Genomic DNA, 14,077 nt, shown 5'->3' on the forward strand with positions numbered 1-14,077 from the left:
AGAGACCACCCGCGGAGGGTGAGAGGGGATTTTTTTAAATATGTATGCTTAACACTTCTGCCTATGATTAAATGTTCTAAGTCATGTTTGTTTATTTGGGATCCCCCCCTCTTTTTTTAGATGTGTAACAGGTTCAATGAATTAATAATTTATATTAACTTAAATTCACTACATTGTTTTAAAGCAACTAAAAATCTTTCTTTAAAGAGACAAAATATAATTTTGTCAACATACTAACTTTTGATTTTTTTTATCAACACCAGAGATCAGTATGTTTTTCCACTTTGGGTATTTTTGACAACAATAACAATAAAAATAACTGCAATAATATTAAAAAATGTAAACGCTACACGATCATTCTGATTGTATTAGTTTTTGGTCTAGTTCTGAGTGTGATGTATTTTTACCCACAAGACAAAACTCGGGGTAAAAATGACACCTCACCCGGCCATTAACGCGTCCTCTTCATAGGCAGTTGCACCTTTTAATCTAAACTGACCTGACTCACGAAAATTTCCGCAATGAAGAAATATTACAAATATGAAATTAAAAGTATGTTGTGATGCTCGCACATTGTATTTGCATAATAAATAAATGTTAAAAATAACTGTTTACCAAGATTTATGACTACATATGTAAATAATAAAAATAGTAGTAGTAAGTTAAAAGATAAATTAATTCTGTATTTAGCCTACCATGTAACTCCAGTGAGTTCTAGTCAGTTTTGATGTTTCACAGGCTGCTCATGTGTGAGACATCTCTAAACAATTCTCTAATGGGCCAAATTTTCTCCACAAAGATGAAAAAGACCCATTGTCAGTCTCATCAAACACATTTCTAAAAATGGCTTGTCATTTTAATGATAATAATAATAAATAAAAAATTTAAAAAAAACAGGAAAAACTGTTTTGTGTTTGGTTGCTCCCTGATGACGCATCACAGCCTTATCTATTAACAGAAATCATTAACAGGCACACCACTAATAAATATGTTTATTTGCCAAAAGACAAAGGGAAAGCTTCCTGAAATTTGTACTAGCTTAAATTTCTGATTATATTTTTGTCAACTACTACCCCACATTACACCGTTACCTCCAGCACAGCCACCAAAGACAGCAACATCTGGATGTAACATCAAGTGTACTCCATGGCGCTTTGATACTGGAGTGTCCGAGCCGTCTTTAAACGCATCACTGCCGTTTCTTTACTGTGCTGCTATCCTGGGTCAGACCGCCTCATGATCCGGAGGTCTTGTGCGCACTTCCCAGCGTTCAAGCGCATTTTCCGTTTAGGTAAGAAGGACTGCAAACAACTCGAGGGGTCTTCTACGCGTGGGGAAGCTCCGTGGTTCAATGGCTGACGTTTTGCAAAACAATGGTTCCTCAACAGATTCAGACACAGCTCTGCTTGTGGTTGGTCACAGTTGCTCTGTCGGTTGTCGCCACGTTCGTCTGTTTTAACCAAAAAGGTAACGTGAAGGGGATTTTCTTCCGAGGTGCTATTGTATTTTAACACAGCCATGACTGTAGCATGTCCGTAGCTGCTTTTGACTGCAGCCTTTGTAACCACGGTGTTTAGGACCCCGCGGACACCTAGCAGGGCGGAGGACCAAGCGGAGATAGGTAACATTAACCTCAGAGGACTGATCAGAGGTCGGTTTGGAAAGCTGCCCGCTAACGCTAATGGTTCCGCAAAGTCCTGCGGAAGCTGACCCGTATTCAGTTGACCCAAAAATAATTTGCTACGCACTTTTACGGCGACGAGAGCGGATAAATAGAGGCGGCTAGCAAACAACTAGTTGACCCTATCCGTCGTTTTGTTATGAAGCTAAAGTTTTGGACTACATTCTTAAGCCCTTCCGAGCTATCAAAATGGCCACTGATCAGTGTTTGGGCTAGCTGCGCCGCGCCGCTTCGATGCGGCCAGACCCGACATTCCTCGCAGTCTGCGGTGTAAACATCTCCATTCAACTCCGATTGATAGGGGTCACGCTATAAACCGGAGCAGCTATGCAGTCCAACACGACGCGGGGCTTCTTGTGGTCGGACATAGAGACCAGGACCCTGCTGAACATCTGGGGGGAGCAGGACATCCAGACGGCTCTGGATGGAAACTTCCGAAACAGCTTCGTCTACCGAGACGTATCCCGCAGGCTGGGGGCCATGGGTTTCGAGCGGACCCCGGAGCAATGCAGGGTCCGCATCAAGAGCCTCAAGAGGCAGTACCTGCTAGCAAAGGAGGGCAACCTGCGAAACAACGGGCAGTACCACAAGATCTGCAAGTTTTATGACATCATGGAGAGTATTTTGAGCAACCGGACGGTTCTGGACCCGCAGGAGCTGATGGACAGCGGGGTCGGAGGGGAGGAGACCGGAGATGGGCTGGAGGAGGATGGAGAGGATGCTCAGGATAGATACTCTGAGAGCACAGGAGAGTGTCCCTATCCTGCTGAGACTGAAGTCAAGCTGGAATACCCTGCTGTCCCCATCCCCATCCCAGTTAAAGTCACAGTTGGCAATAACAGTAAGTAAATCTCTTCATCTACCCCTCTGGGTCACGTTTTCTGCACCCATCAGGCTTTATCTGGCCTGTATCACTCTGATCAACCCGGACATTTAGTTTCATTGCACTAATGATGAATACAGTTTGCATCTCAATCCCCTCCCCCCAATATCTCAATTCAAAAACTGTAACGCTCACTGCAAAAACACAAAATATTAAATAATTTTGGTCTAGTTTCAAGCACAAATATATTTAGGACTCTTGAAATAAGACGGAATTCAAAAATACTTTATTGACCCCAAAGGGAAATTAAATCAAATCTAAGCCAACTTATAAGTAACTTCTCAGCATGATACAGGAGCTTGTTTTAAGTCAGCAATTTCTTAATGATGAAAAAATACTAGTTGCAAATGAAATAATGTGCTAGCGGAACAAGACAATTATAACTTCTAAGAGAACTCCATCTTGTTCCACTGACAGATTATTTCATTCATAACTAGTACTTTATTATCAATATCAAGACTTAAAACAAGCTAATATATCATGCTGAAAAGTTACTTGTAAGTTGGTTTTGTCTTATTTCAAGTGCACTAAGTGTACTAGAAAGTAGGCCAGCAATACTTCGGTAAGATTTTATTTTTGCAGTGGATATGTTGCAAAAATACTAGCATTTTCCTGCCGTTTACTGTTGATTTGAGTTTTTGATGCTATATTTACTGAAATTCACCTGGTGCAACAAATGAAAGGGGGTCAAATGTGCATCAAATGTGCAGCAGCTTCTTTGATCAAGCTAATGAGATGAAAGTAGTAGCTTTGAATCAAATCAGATAGGAATTGCAAGATTATCCCTGTTTATGCATCAAAACGCATGTCAATAACCAGCTCGTTCTCTTTTAAAGTAAAAAATGTGGTATTGAAGAACAAGCTGTTGGTTGATGCGTTTACAAATGCAATGGGAGTGCAAAAATTTTGTTGCATGTAATAAATAACAAATGGAGAAAACAGATTTGTCAGTATTTGCTAATCAAGGGACAATTAGCCAATTCTAAGCCCTGGTAGACTGACTGATGTGTCTGTTTAAAAAAAAATAATGTTACAGTCTTAAGATATATTTCTGCTTACTCACTTAATGTTTTGAATTTCTCTTTCTAGGCACCTCTGCAAATCCGCCGAACAGTGGCAAAGTAGCTGGCAATTTGCCGGCCAGACCGCCTAAGCGGCCCAGAAAGCGGCGTTCCAACTTCCCCATGGAGAAGCTGATGGAGCAGTTCCTGGAGCAGAGCGCTCAGGCCGAGGAGAACTTCTACCGCGTGGAAGAGCAGCGCCTGCAGGCGGAGGACCGGCGCCGAGAAGCGGAGCACGCCCGAGAGCTGCACATGCTGCAGATGCTGGCGCAGGTGTTCTCCTCAGGCAGACCCTCGTCATCCTCGTCCTCTACCCCCAAGCCGTCCCCTCCGGCCCGACCTCCGGTCATCTCCAGCACTCCCCCGTCGCAGCACACCCGCGGCCCGCCGGGGCACCTCAAGCGCCCTGCGTCCCAGACGGACTCTTTCAGCCAGCCTCCGAGCACAGATCCTCAGGCTTTAGGTGTCAGGTGTGGCGGCGTGTGTGAAGAGAAACTAAAAGGCGGCGCAGGTGTGATGTAAACACTCGGCTGTGTTCGCCCTTGTTAATCCATTTTATAATAAATTTTCTCAGTGTGTTTCCTGGTTATTCACTAAACCTCAGTGCTGGTCAGAAGTTTTCATTTACTCTTTAGGGACACGAATGTCAGTAATTTGGGGCTTTTAATGGAGTTTTTTTATGATGGACTCGTAATTCAAGAAACAAATTCAATGATTTTTAAACCCCAAGTTTGGATTGATTATGGATTTTCTGTAAGCCAGACACATTGGCATTTTCCAGCAGTGATATTTTCTACATTATTATTTCAAAGGACTCTAAAATAGTCATTTCAGGAATACGAGCTTTTTTGGGGGGAATTTGTTACAAAAACTATCAATCAAAAGTCTTATGATACATTTATCAAGATAAAACCTCACCCCTAATGTCCACAAAGAATGTATATTTTTAGTTGCTAAGATGCTAGCACTCACAAAATAGTTTTGGGGACATCGCATCGCAGAAACCTGAAGAACAGTATTGCATTATTCAGCAGTGCTGTTACAATTACATGTTTTCCTGATGCCATGGAGCACTGGTGTAAATTACACATCACTTCAAATTTACGCATACAAATTCCAACTGTTTGTGTTGATTTGAAGTGGATTTGGAGGCCTCCTCCTTAATCCATGTATTCAAATGGAACAGTACCACTGGCAGTGGTCAGTCTGTGTGGTTTCTGGGTTGTTCCTGAACGTCTAATCATTTTGTTTTCATCTGTGTCCAGCCGGATTCAGCTACTGCCTAAGAAACCCTCGGCCAAATGTCAGAGTGGGCTGTATTTGAGCCTGTGTGGATTATAGAAAATCCTAAATAAATCCAAACTTGTTCACCCATTTCTCTATTTTTTTTTATTTGTGCATAATTTTCGTACATTCAATCATAAGTCCACTGTTGAAAAATAGAGTAAAAATGCTCCAATTAAAGACATAAAACAGTTTTAATGCAAATGATGAATGAAATATCACACATACAACTGTTATAAATCCACTCTTAAAATCTCTTGGCTTTTTTTTCCCCCCTCCCCTCAGTGCTTGAGCGATACTACAGCTTGGGCTCTTCATCACTCGGAGGCATGGATGACGACATCGTCTCGCTAGTAAAGAGTATAGTTCCTCCACTCACCTCCAAGAAGCACAAAGGACAAGACGGCCGTATTGGGATCATCGGGGGATGCAAAGAGTAACGAAGACCACCTCCTCACTTTAACATTTTATAATAATCTACACAAAAATGTTCTAAATCTTCCCCTCTTTTACTCTGTAGTTACACTGGAGCTCCATACTTTGCTGCTATCTCTGCACTGAAAGTGGTAAGCTGCAAATCTAATAACCAATGTTGCACATTCATAGTGAATTTGAGGTAGCTACTTATTTTTTTTGTTTTGTTTTGTGTTTTTCTTGAGGGGGGTGACCTGTCGCATGTGTTCTGCACCAAAGATGCTGCTACGGTGATAAAATCCTACAGCCCTGAGCTCATAGTGCACCCTGTTCTGTAAGCACATCGGCTGATCGCTGCATTCACAAAGAACAGCTAACATGTGATTAAAGCTACCATGCATTACCAGAGCAACATTGTTACAATGTGACAGGAATCCTATATTAAGATTGGAGGAGAAATAAGTAATCAGATTTATCGGGATGAAAGGATCATTGAAATAGTCGTCAACTAATTTTGTAATCGATTAATCGTTGACTATGAAAACAGCAGTAATTAATCCAAAACTGTTCAAAAAATACATGCGAGGGAAAAATCAACCAAAATTGTTGTAATTTATTTATATATTTATTTATTTTAAGGAGTGTTATTTTCACATGGCCTTCATTTTATCTTTGGCCTGCATGTCTTTGGGATTCTATATGTCTGTGTTAAACAACATTTCTCTCTTGTTCTGTGCGTGTTAAGGGACAGTCCCAATGCTGTGGAGGAAATAGAAAAGTGGCTCCCGAGACTCCATGGGCTTGTTGTGGGACCAGGTCTGGGCAGAGAAGACTTCTTACTGAAAACAGCCAAGGCATGTGGAATATATTCACTCACATAAACATTCAACCTCGGCATTGAAATCTACCCTGAGCGGTCGAATCACTGCCGTGATGCCACACTATGGGCTATCAACACTCAGACGATATTTCTGTAAACAACATTCATCTGTTCAATTTATTCATCTAGCGTTTTCAGGGATCGATATCTGCTTGACAGGTTAAACTAGGCTGTTTAATAAACCCAATATCAGAGCAACAAAGAACTCAAAATGTGATTATGGAGGTCAGCTCAGCACACAGATGTTAACAATTTTAATCCCGCTGCAATAAACACCTCAACCATCAGCTGGTCTGCATTGTCTTATAATTAAGGAAACAAGCGGCATATTGCTGTAGAATTCCCATTTTTATATGTGATTAAAATGGGAAATTTAACAAAACGGCTACAATCAGAATAAACGTCACACTACAGAGAAACACTGGCCACAATCCACCTCCTGTAATCCACAAGACAGCTCCAATAAATTCATAATAACCTCTTCAAAAAAAGAAATTCTCTATAGTTTTCCCTCAGAATGCTTTGTCTCTGGTTTCTCTGTGTTTTTTTTTTTTTCACTCTTTATTTTTCAAACAAAATAAATTTACTGTAATTTTACTGTCTTACAGTAAGAATCATTAAATCTTTACAAAGACCTGCTGTGCCTTGTTCTTTCTTTCAGGAAGTGATTGAGAGGTCTAGAGCCAGGGATATTCCTATAGTCATTGATGCAGTAAGTCTGGATAAAAAAAAAAATCAAGTTCCAGCAGTTGTGGACTTTAAGAACTCATTCGGGCTTTGCTTTCCAACAGGACGGACTGTGGCTCGTCACACACCAGCCAGCGGTCATTCAAGGCTACCAGAAGGGCATCCTAACTCCTAACTTCATGGAGTTCACCAGACTGTTTGAGGCACTTGTGAGTTTTATTTGAATAAAATGTTCACGGTCGGTTTGCTCGCGCGAGTTCTTCGCCGGTTGATTTTCGCCCGTGTTTCCGTCATGCTGTTCCAGCACCACGAGCCCATGAACAGCAGCGACCACCAGCGCAGCGTCATGCAGCTCAGCGCAGCTATGGGCAACCTGACCTTGGTGCTAAAGGGGGAGCAGGATCTCATCTCAGACGGCAGTAAAGGTTCGTATCCAAACGTCCGCCGTCATCCCAGACTCGGCATTTCTTTATTGTGAAAGCTTGTAACCTCTTGTTATGGGCCGTTGTTTTCAGTCTACTCGTGCAGTGTTGAGGGCAGTGGGAGAAGATGTGGAGGACAAGGAGATCTCCTGTGTGGATCGATGGGAGTCATGGCGCACTGGGCTCATGCTGCTTCAACAGCAGGACTGATCAGAGGGTGAAGAACTGCTACGTTACTGCTGGTTATTTATTGGAAAGAACCACAGAAATAATGCCAAAAAAATGCTGAGCTGATCCTCCATACCCTTCTGCTTCTTCTTCTTCTTCTTCTTCTCTCTCAGTATGAACCCATCGGTGGTCGCAGCGTTTGGCGCCTGCTCGCTGACCAGACAGTGCAACAATCAGGCGTTCCAGCGGCACGGCAGGTCCACCACCACCTCAGACATGATCCAGGAGATCGGTCCGGCCTTCAGGAAGCTGTTTGAAAGCTGAAACAATCAAACAACCAGGAAATATCACAAATACTTAGTCTTAAAATTAGCTTTCTTCAGCTATGCTTTAAGGGAGTGGGTGGGAGTTTGGTGGAGGAATATACTGTACATGATCACATTGTTTTAAATGTTTTGAATAAACCAGAAGTAAAATTCGACAAGCGCCTGATTTTGTTCTTGAAGCTGTGTATTTTTTTTTTCCCACACCAAATATTAAGCCAAATTATTTGGTTTACACAGAAGCCTGAGTTAGCTTCATCAAATCAGCAAAATGTACATTTTTGTATGTGTTTTATTTATATATTTTTAATAATAGAAAATTTAGCTATGTATATTTGTTAAAAGTTATGCTTTCAGTGTCAGAGTAAGTTTTTGCAGTAGATATAAAGTTTAATTACAATTGAATAATTTTGTTAAGCAAAAAAGATCAAGTTTAGGGTTGTTAAAGTACAATTACAAAAATAAGAACATTTGAACTTCATAGGGACTCACAGCTTGTGGCACCGCCTGTACTCCTACAAAAATCCATAAATTCATCTTTACTTGTTGCAACTTAGTCTCACATTGATGTCACTGAGAGAAATTTTCTAATGAAATGGAAAAAACTAATCTTGAAATGGTATCAACCTGGTCCATAAAGGAGGTTCTTTACACTGCAACACAAAGCCTAATGTGATTCTGTAAAGGAGTGGGATCCACTTATACAAGTCAAAAGATTATGAAATGGTGTACTACCCAATGTATTGCATCGAAGGGACGGCGTTGCTGTCGTAATTTTAGGGTCTTTATTAATCCACAGACTGCAGCAGTCACAGTCTCCTCCCGTTCTGGGTACAGGAAGGGTTGCGCATGCGCACATCTGAAACTATTTGGGTTCGTTGTTGGTTTTTGAGGAGAGACGCTCCTCTAACTCTCCTCAGCTCTGTAGTTACACATAACCTGGTGTTAGTAACACGGTACCATCAAGGAGACGAGGCTACCAGCAGAAAACCAAGCATATCCAGAGGTAAAGTTTTCTAAGCCGTGTTTATAAGGGAGATAAGACTGAGCTGCGTGGTTTTTGTCCGTGTTTGTGCCACGCTTCGTTTAGTAACGGTTTAAGCTAGCAGGCTAACTTAGCTAACAGTTACACACACAAAAAGAGTGGATACACAAATATTCATTTACTGGGATTGTTTATGCAACATGGGATAAAACATTATATAAATACATCCATATTTAAGTTGCTATGCAGCTTAATACAGTGTACGTTTTGCTGAACGTTGCGGTCTGTGGTTATAATTACATGAGCTACAGCGCTTTAAGCTAGCATTTTAAAGCTTTCTATCGATTTAAATCAAAATTATTTTGATGCCATGCTGAGTTAAAACAAGATTTCATCTCACTAAGAGAGCGAAGGAGCTTTAACGTTACTTTACATTGAATAGGCGATGGGAGATCATATTATCGATTACCATCTAGTACCTAAAATACACTGCTCACAAAAATAAAGGGAACACTCAAATAACACATCCTAGATCTGAATGAATGAAATATTCTCATTGAATACTTTGTTCTGTACAAAGTTGAATGTGCTGACAACAAAATCACACAAAAATCATCAATGGAAATCAAATTTATTAACCAATGGAGGCCTGGATTTGGAGCCACACACAAAATTAAAGTGAAATGTTCCCTTTATTTTTTTGAGCAGTATATATTCATTTCATGTCTGTTTCTGGTTCGAAGTGAAACAACGCAAGAGTATAATTTTACGTATATTTTACTTAATTCACACAAATTTATTATTCCTAAATACATCTGAAGGCGGATCTTTTGTTCGTAATTCTGAATGATCTAATATTCCATTGATTAATTGTTAGATTATTGGCAGATTAGGGATAATTTCAGTCATGAGTGCAACGCTAAAAAAAAATATTTGTCTATTATGCCATTTAAAACTGTATTATGACATCTCCATGTAACATATAGTCGTGAAATGTTCATATGATTTTGTCTTGCTTAAATGTTATTCATTAAGATATTAATACCTAAACAGTTTGATTTGTTTAAAAGGGGGAAAAGTAAAACTGGTATGGTTAGTTTTATAAGGTCTGTACATTAACAGATCAACGAAGTGTGAGATTCTTGAAGCATTTATTCAGGGGCAAATAAAAACAGAGTCCAAGCTTCTCTTTGCCATAATGACGTTGCACACGGTGATGTTGCGCCAACGCTAAACATTTGCAGTGAAGAAGAAGAGCATGCTAATAATGAGTTTGTGTTTGCAGGTGTAGAGGAGTCTTTGGGGTGAGAAGGAATCACGATGTTGAACCCGAGCAACGGCGACCCAGGCCACGTTGTGGTGAATTATGTCGAGGAGTACCTGGACCTGGTGGAGTCTCTGCCTTTCGACTTGCAGAGGAGCGTGTCCCTCATGAGGGAAATAGATGCAAAGTATCAAGGTGAAGAACCTCAACGAAATGAATTATTCAGGCTTGTTTTTGCACATTTATTTGTGAGCTGTGTACAAAAGACATCGTAACAAACATTCTAAAATATACTTTACTAAAAGTGTAAAGTATATGAAGTAATTTATCAAACTGACGCAAAAAGATTTGTTTAGGCTTTATGTCACAGTAACATTTTAGCATGAACCGAGTAAATCTACATGAAAGTACAAGCACGTATCTAAAATGTTGCCCCCTCATCAATGCCCCGCTATGATAATTAACATGCAGGAAGTATGTTGGTTTTGCGTGATTTCATTTTCTTATCTGTTCTTTTTTCTTTTTTTTTTTCCCCCCCTAGATGCGCTCAAGGAGCTTGATGATGCGTACGAACGCTACCGCCGAGAATTGGACTCTCTTCAGAGGCGCAAGCTGCAGTTATCCATCCAGAGGGCGCTGATCCGCAGTCAGGAGCTTGGAGACGAAAAGATCCAGATTGCTGGTCAAATGGTATGTTTAAAGAAGAGCTTCAGTTGTTGGGAGGTGGCCGCTCAGTGGAAAATTCCCAAACCTGACGGTGTTCAGCTGATAAAGACAGAGCAGCGCCTGCATGTCAGTGTGGTGCTAATCTGCTTCAAGTGCATGTTGATGTCGTTTTTATAATCTGGAAACTATGAAGAAAGAGGAGAGCTCTGGAACTCCATTCTTCATCCTGACTCAAAAGAGAATTTCTAATAGCTCGCCAAAACAACCAGTTTTTACAAATTAAATGTCAATAAAAATGAGGCTACGTTAATGTCACCTTTTACAGAATTTCTGCAGATACATGTAAAGTTATAAATATAAACATTGTAAGAGTTAAGTTTTTCTTTAAACATGCTTGCAAAATTTAGAGTACTGAGATTTTATGTTCCTCAGAGCATAAATAATGCACACACACGCAGTAGGGAGAAAAAAATTAGGTGACTTATTTTAAGCATGTACATTTAATTATTAACTAGATATAAGAAATTAAATTCCTTCTACTGAAAAGTTTGAAATATTAAAATCGGAGTTAATTTGAAGTTTGTACAATTATCTAAGTTGCTTTTATCATTTTCCATGAGTGGATAAGTATCAAAAGATACGGTAATCTATGGGAAAATGTTTGGGTTTTCAGTAATTTATTCCTTATTCTGTTGTGTAAAAGATTTAAACTTATACAGATTTAAGAGCTTTGTACATTCATATGTATATATAGATATGGTTTGTTTGCCTTATGTTTAGATTTTCGTCCTTAATTCTATGCTTTTGGATATAATCACATTTAATTTGCAGAGGGCGATACCTCAGGAGCATTTCACTGCTTTTTTTTTGGCATCCAGACTTTCATAGATCAGAGATTTAGTCTGAACCTGTGGTTCTAAAACCTGGATCTGTTTAGAAACCAATAAAGCACTAGACGACCTAAGTTTTGAAAATCTACAAACAAAATAAAGATTTTTAAAAACACGTACATCCATATGTGGTGTGGGATGATTCAATCTACATTTGATCAATTTAATTATTTCATACAACTTAAAGATTTGCATTCTTCATTTAAACATTTTTAACATGCTCATCGTTTCAGGTGGAGTTGGTGGAGAACCGAACCCGACAAATGGAGTGGCATTCTGAGCTTCTCCTCTCCTCCCAAGAAGTGCAAGAGAGTCACATCACTCTGACGACGCCTATGACGACCGCTTCTGTGTCCCTGATGTCGGCCTCTTCGGCAACGGTCACTCCGGGCAAATCCGGCCACCACGACAAGAAACGAGACGAAGTCACCCCGGGTTCGGTGGGTGGAGACAAAGCAGGAGGGAAGCGCTCGAGGCGTCAGAAGAACGGAGAAAACCGCGAGTGCTACGGGGGTCTGGACCAGTCAGAGGAAGTGGGCGCGTCTCGGGAAAAGAGGCCCAAAACGTCTTCCAAGAAGAAGAAACGATCTAAAGGGAAGTCGGAGAGAGAAGTGTCGCCTCCTGACCTGCCCATAGACCCAGACGAGCCGACGTACTGCTTGTGCGAGCAGGTTTCCTACGGAGAGATGATTGGTTGCGACAATGACGAATGTCCAATAGAGTGGTTTCATTTCTCCTGCGTCGGGCTCCATCACAAGCCCAAAGGCAAGTGGTACTGTCCCAAGTGTCGGGGAGAGAACGAAAAGACCATGGACAAAGCCCTGGAGAGGGCCAAAAAGGAGAGAGCTTATAACAGGTAGCTCGCTTCGCTTGGCCCAGTGAACTCTGAATAAAAGCTGCAGTTTTATGTCTTTGTTTTCATTTAACACTTATGAAGTATTGTACCAATGAAAAGGGTCATTTAAAAAGTTAATTTTGTAGCCGCTGCAGAGCTGAGGAACAAGATGCACCTCCGACTGGCTAGCATTTGTAAAAACATTAATAGTAAGAAAAGAACAGGTCCGTGTGCATGTTTTAAGATCTGCTCTACACTCTCATCGCTTTTTGTTCCCATCATACATGAAACCCAAGTTCAAGCATATCTGCTCATTTAAGAAATAAAACATTTCTAAACTAATAACTTATGGTGTCTGATATTAACGGCTGTCTAAGAGAGTTTGGTTTGTAGCTCAGCCAGCTGTGAATTGTAGTTTATTAAAGTTAACGTGTTTGTGTATGTATGTGTCTATGTATCCTTTGTTTAACCAAGTATGTTTCATTGAGATTAAAAATCTCTTTTTCAAGTGAGACCAGTAAATGACTGGGAGCAACAGTGATGATTACGAATCCAAGCTACAAAACTACAGATATCAAAATTCAATATGAATAATAAAAGGAAGAAAAAAAACAAAGAGGAAACAGCCATAAAGTAAGAGATACGACTAGAATACAGTGTTATATTAGTCAAAGCATTTATCATTCAGTCATGGCTGATGGCTAAATTAATCACCAAGGCCCTTCCAGTCTTTCACAGCTTGTAAAAACAGGAACTTAAATGTTCGGGATGTTATTTTGAAAGAACTATTATAATGGTTGAGTGAGGGTAGTTTTTTGCCAGAAAAATAAACAAATTGATAAGTGCAGCATGCTTTTAGAATCAGTCTATACTTGGTTGGACCCATTTTGGTGTAATCACAGCTGGTCTTTTGTGTTATATCTGCACCACTTTTGCACAACTAGAGACTGAAATTTTTCTTTTTTTTTCTAAAGTAGCTCAAGCTCAATTTTTTGGAAGGAAGGCAAAAGGGAACAAGTTAAGAATGGGGAATTTAAGTCTAGACTTTGACTGGGCCATTCAGACATGAATGTGCTTTAATCTATCTGAACCATTGGAGCTCTGGTTAAGAATTACCTTTATTCTGCCCTAGCTTTATAGCGTTCACCTGTTTTTAGCTGAATCCATCAACCTTTACCACCTTCCTTCACCATCAGGATAGTGTATGCAGTGATGTGCAGTATTTGTGTTTTGCATGTAGGTCAATAAATCATTTTTGTCTTATGACTGATTTGCCTTTACCCGTTTGTTGCACCTCCCTCATTTGCTCGTGAAAAACATTAAATGGTACTTCATACAGCTTGATGTAATGATCATATTTAATGTAAAACTACATTTCACTGGGTAGTGTGCAGTTTGGACAGCTTATGATGAATTTAAAGAGTCACTTCAAACACATAACTATAATTGTGAAAAGACTGCAAAAGCTGGGCAAAACAATATTCCACATGTAAAGAAAGGTTAGCATGAATGTTAAATATATGGCCTAGTTATCAAAGGCAGAACAGGAATCTGAAATTTTCAATACTTCTCAATTATGTTCTACCTCTACTTAAAATTAATTACAAAAACCATAATGCCTCCATCTCTTAGAA

The 14,077-nt window shown here is 40.1% G+C and overlaps 3 protein-coding genes across 6 annotated transcripts in view; 2 read left to right on the forward strand and 1 right to left on the reverse strand.

The window, feature by feature from the left end:
- The window catches only part of rab20 (RAB20, member RAS oncogene family), an 8,065-nt gene extending 6,854 nt beyond the window's left edge, over positions 1–1,211 (reverse strand). The window contains exon 1 of the mRNA XM_016673129.1: positions 1,092–1,211. Within this exon, the coding sequence (XP_016528615.1) occupies positions 1,092–1,134 (43 nt within the window). The 5' untranslated portion in view covers positions 1,135–1,211. The remainder of the gene's footprint in view (positions 1–1,091) is intronic.
- On the forward strand, positions 1,206–7,961 carry naxd (NAD(P)HX dehydratase). 4 transcript variants are annotated; one of them, XM_007555369.2, is made up of 12 exons: positions 1,206–1,291; positions 1,389–2,522; positions 3,654–4,136; positions 5,195–5,345; positions 5,430–5,475; positions 5,569–5,657; positions 6,069–6,177; positions 6,865–6,915; positions 6,995–7,099; positions 7,195–7,315; positions 7,406–7,529; positions 7,654–7,961. In XM_007555369.2, exons 2-12 carry the CDS (start codon positions 2,009–2,011, stop codon positions 7,802–7,804), a joined length of 1,944 nt encoding a protein of 647 aa, XP_007555431.1. In that variant the 5' UTR covers positions 1,206–1,291; positions 1,389–2,008; the 3' UTR covers positions 7,805–7,961. The 4 variants fall into 4 exon arrangements, with proteins under 4 accessions (XP_007555431.1, XP_016528614.1, XP_007555433.1 ...); XM_016673128.1 differs by lacking the exon at positions 3,654–4,136 and having other exon boundaries at positions 1,389–1,467; XM_007555371.2 differs by lacking the exons at positions 1,389–2,522; positions 3,654–4,136 and having other exon boundaries at positions 1,208–1,291.
- Positions 7,962–8,633: 672 nt separating this feature from the next.
- ing1 (inhibitor of growth family, member 1) lies at positions 8,634–13,706 on the forward strand. The gene is made up of 4 exons (XM_007555372.2): positions 8,634–8,809; positions 10,074–10,247; positions 10,594–10,742; positions 11,842–13,706. Exons 2-4 carry the CDS (start codon positions 10,109–10,111, stop codon positions 12,466–12,468), a joined length of 915 nt encoding a protein of 304 aa, XP_007555434.1. The 5' UTR covers positions 8,634–8,809; positions 10,074–10,108; the 3' UTR covers positions 12,469–13,706.
- Positions 13,707–14,077: the final 371 nt, after the last annotated feature.

This window comes from Poecilia formosa, unplaced genomic scaffold, assembly GCF_000485575.1.
Source record: "Poecilia formosa unplaced genomic scaffold, Poecilia_formosa-5.1.2 Scaffold70, whole genome shotgun sequence".
Classification (NCBI taxonomy): Eukaryota; Metazoa; Chordata; class Actinopteri; order Cyprinodontiformes; family Poeciliidae; genus Poecilia; species Poecilia formosa.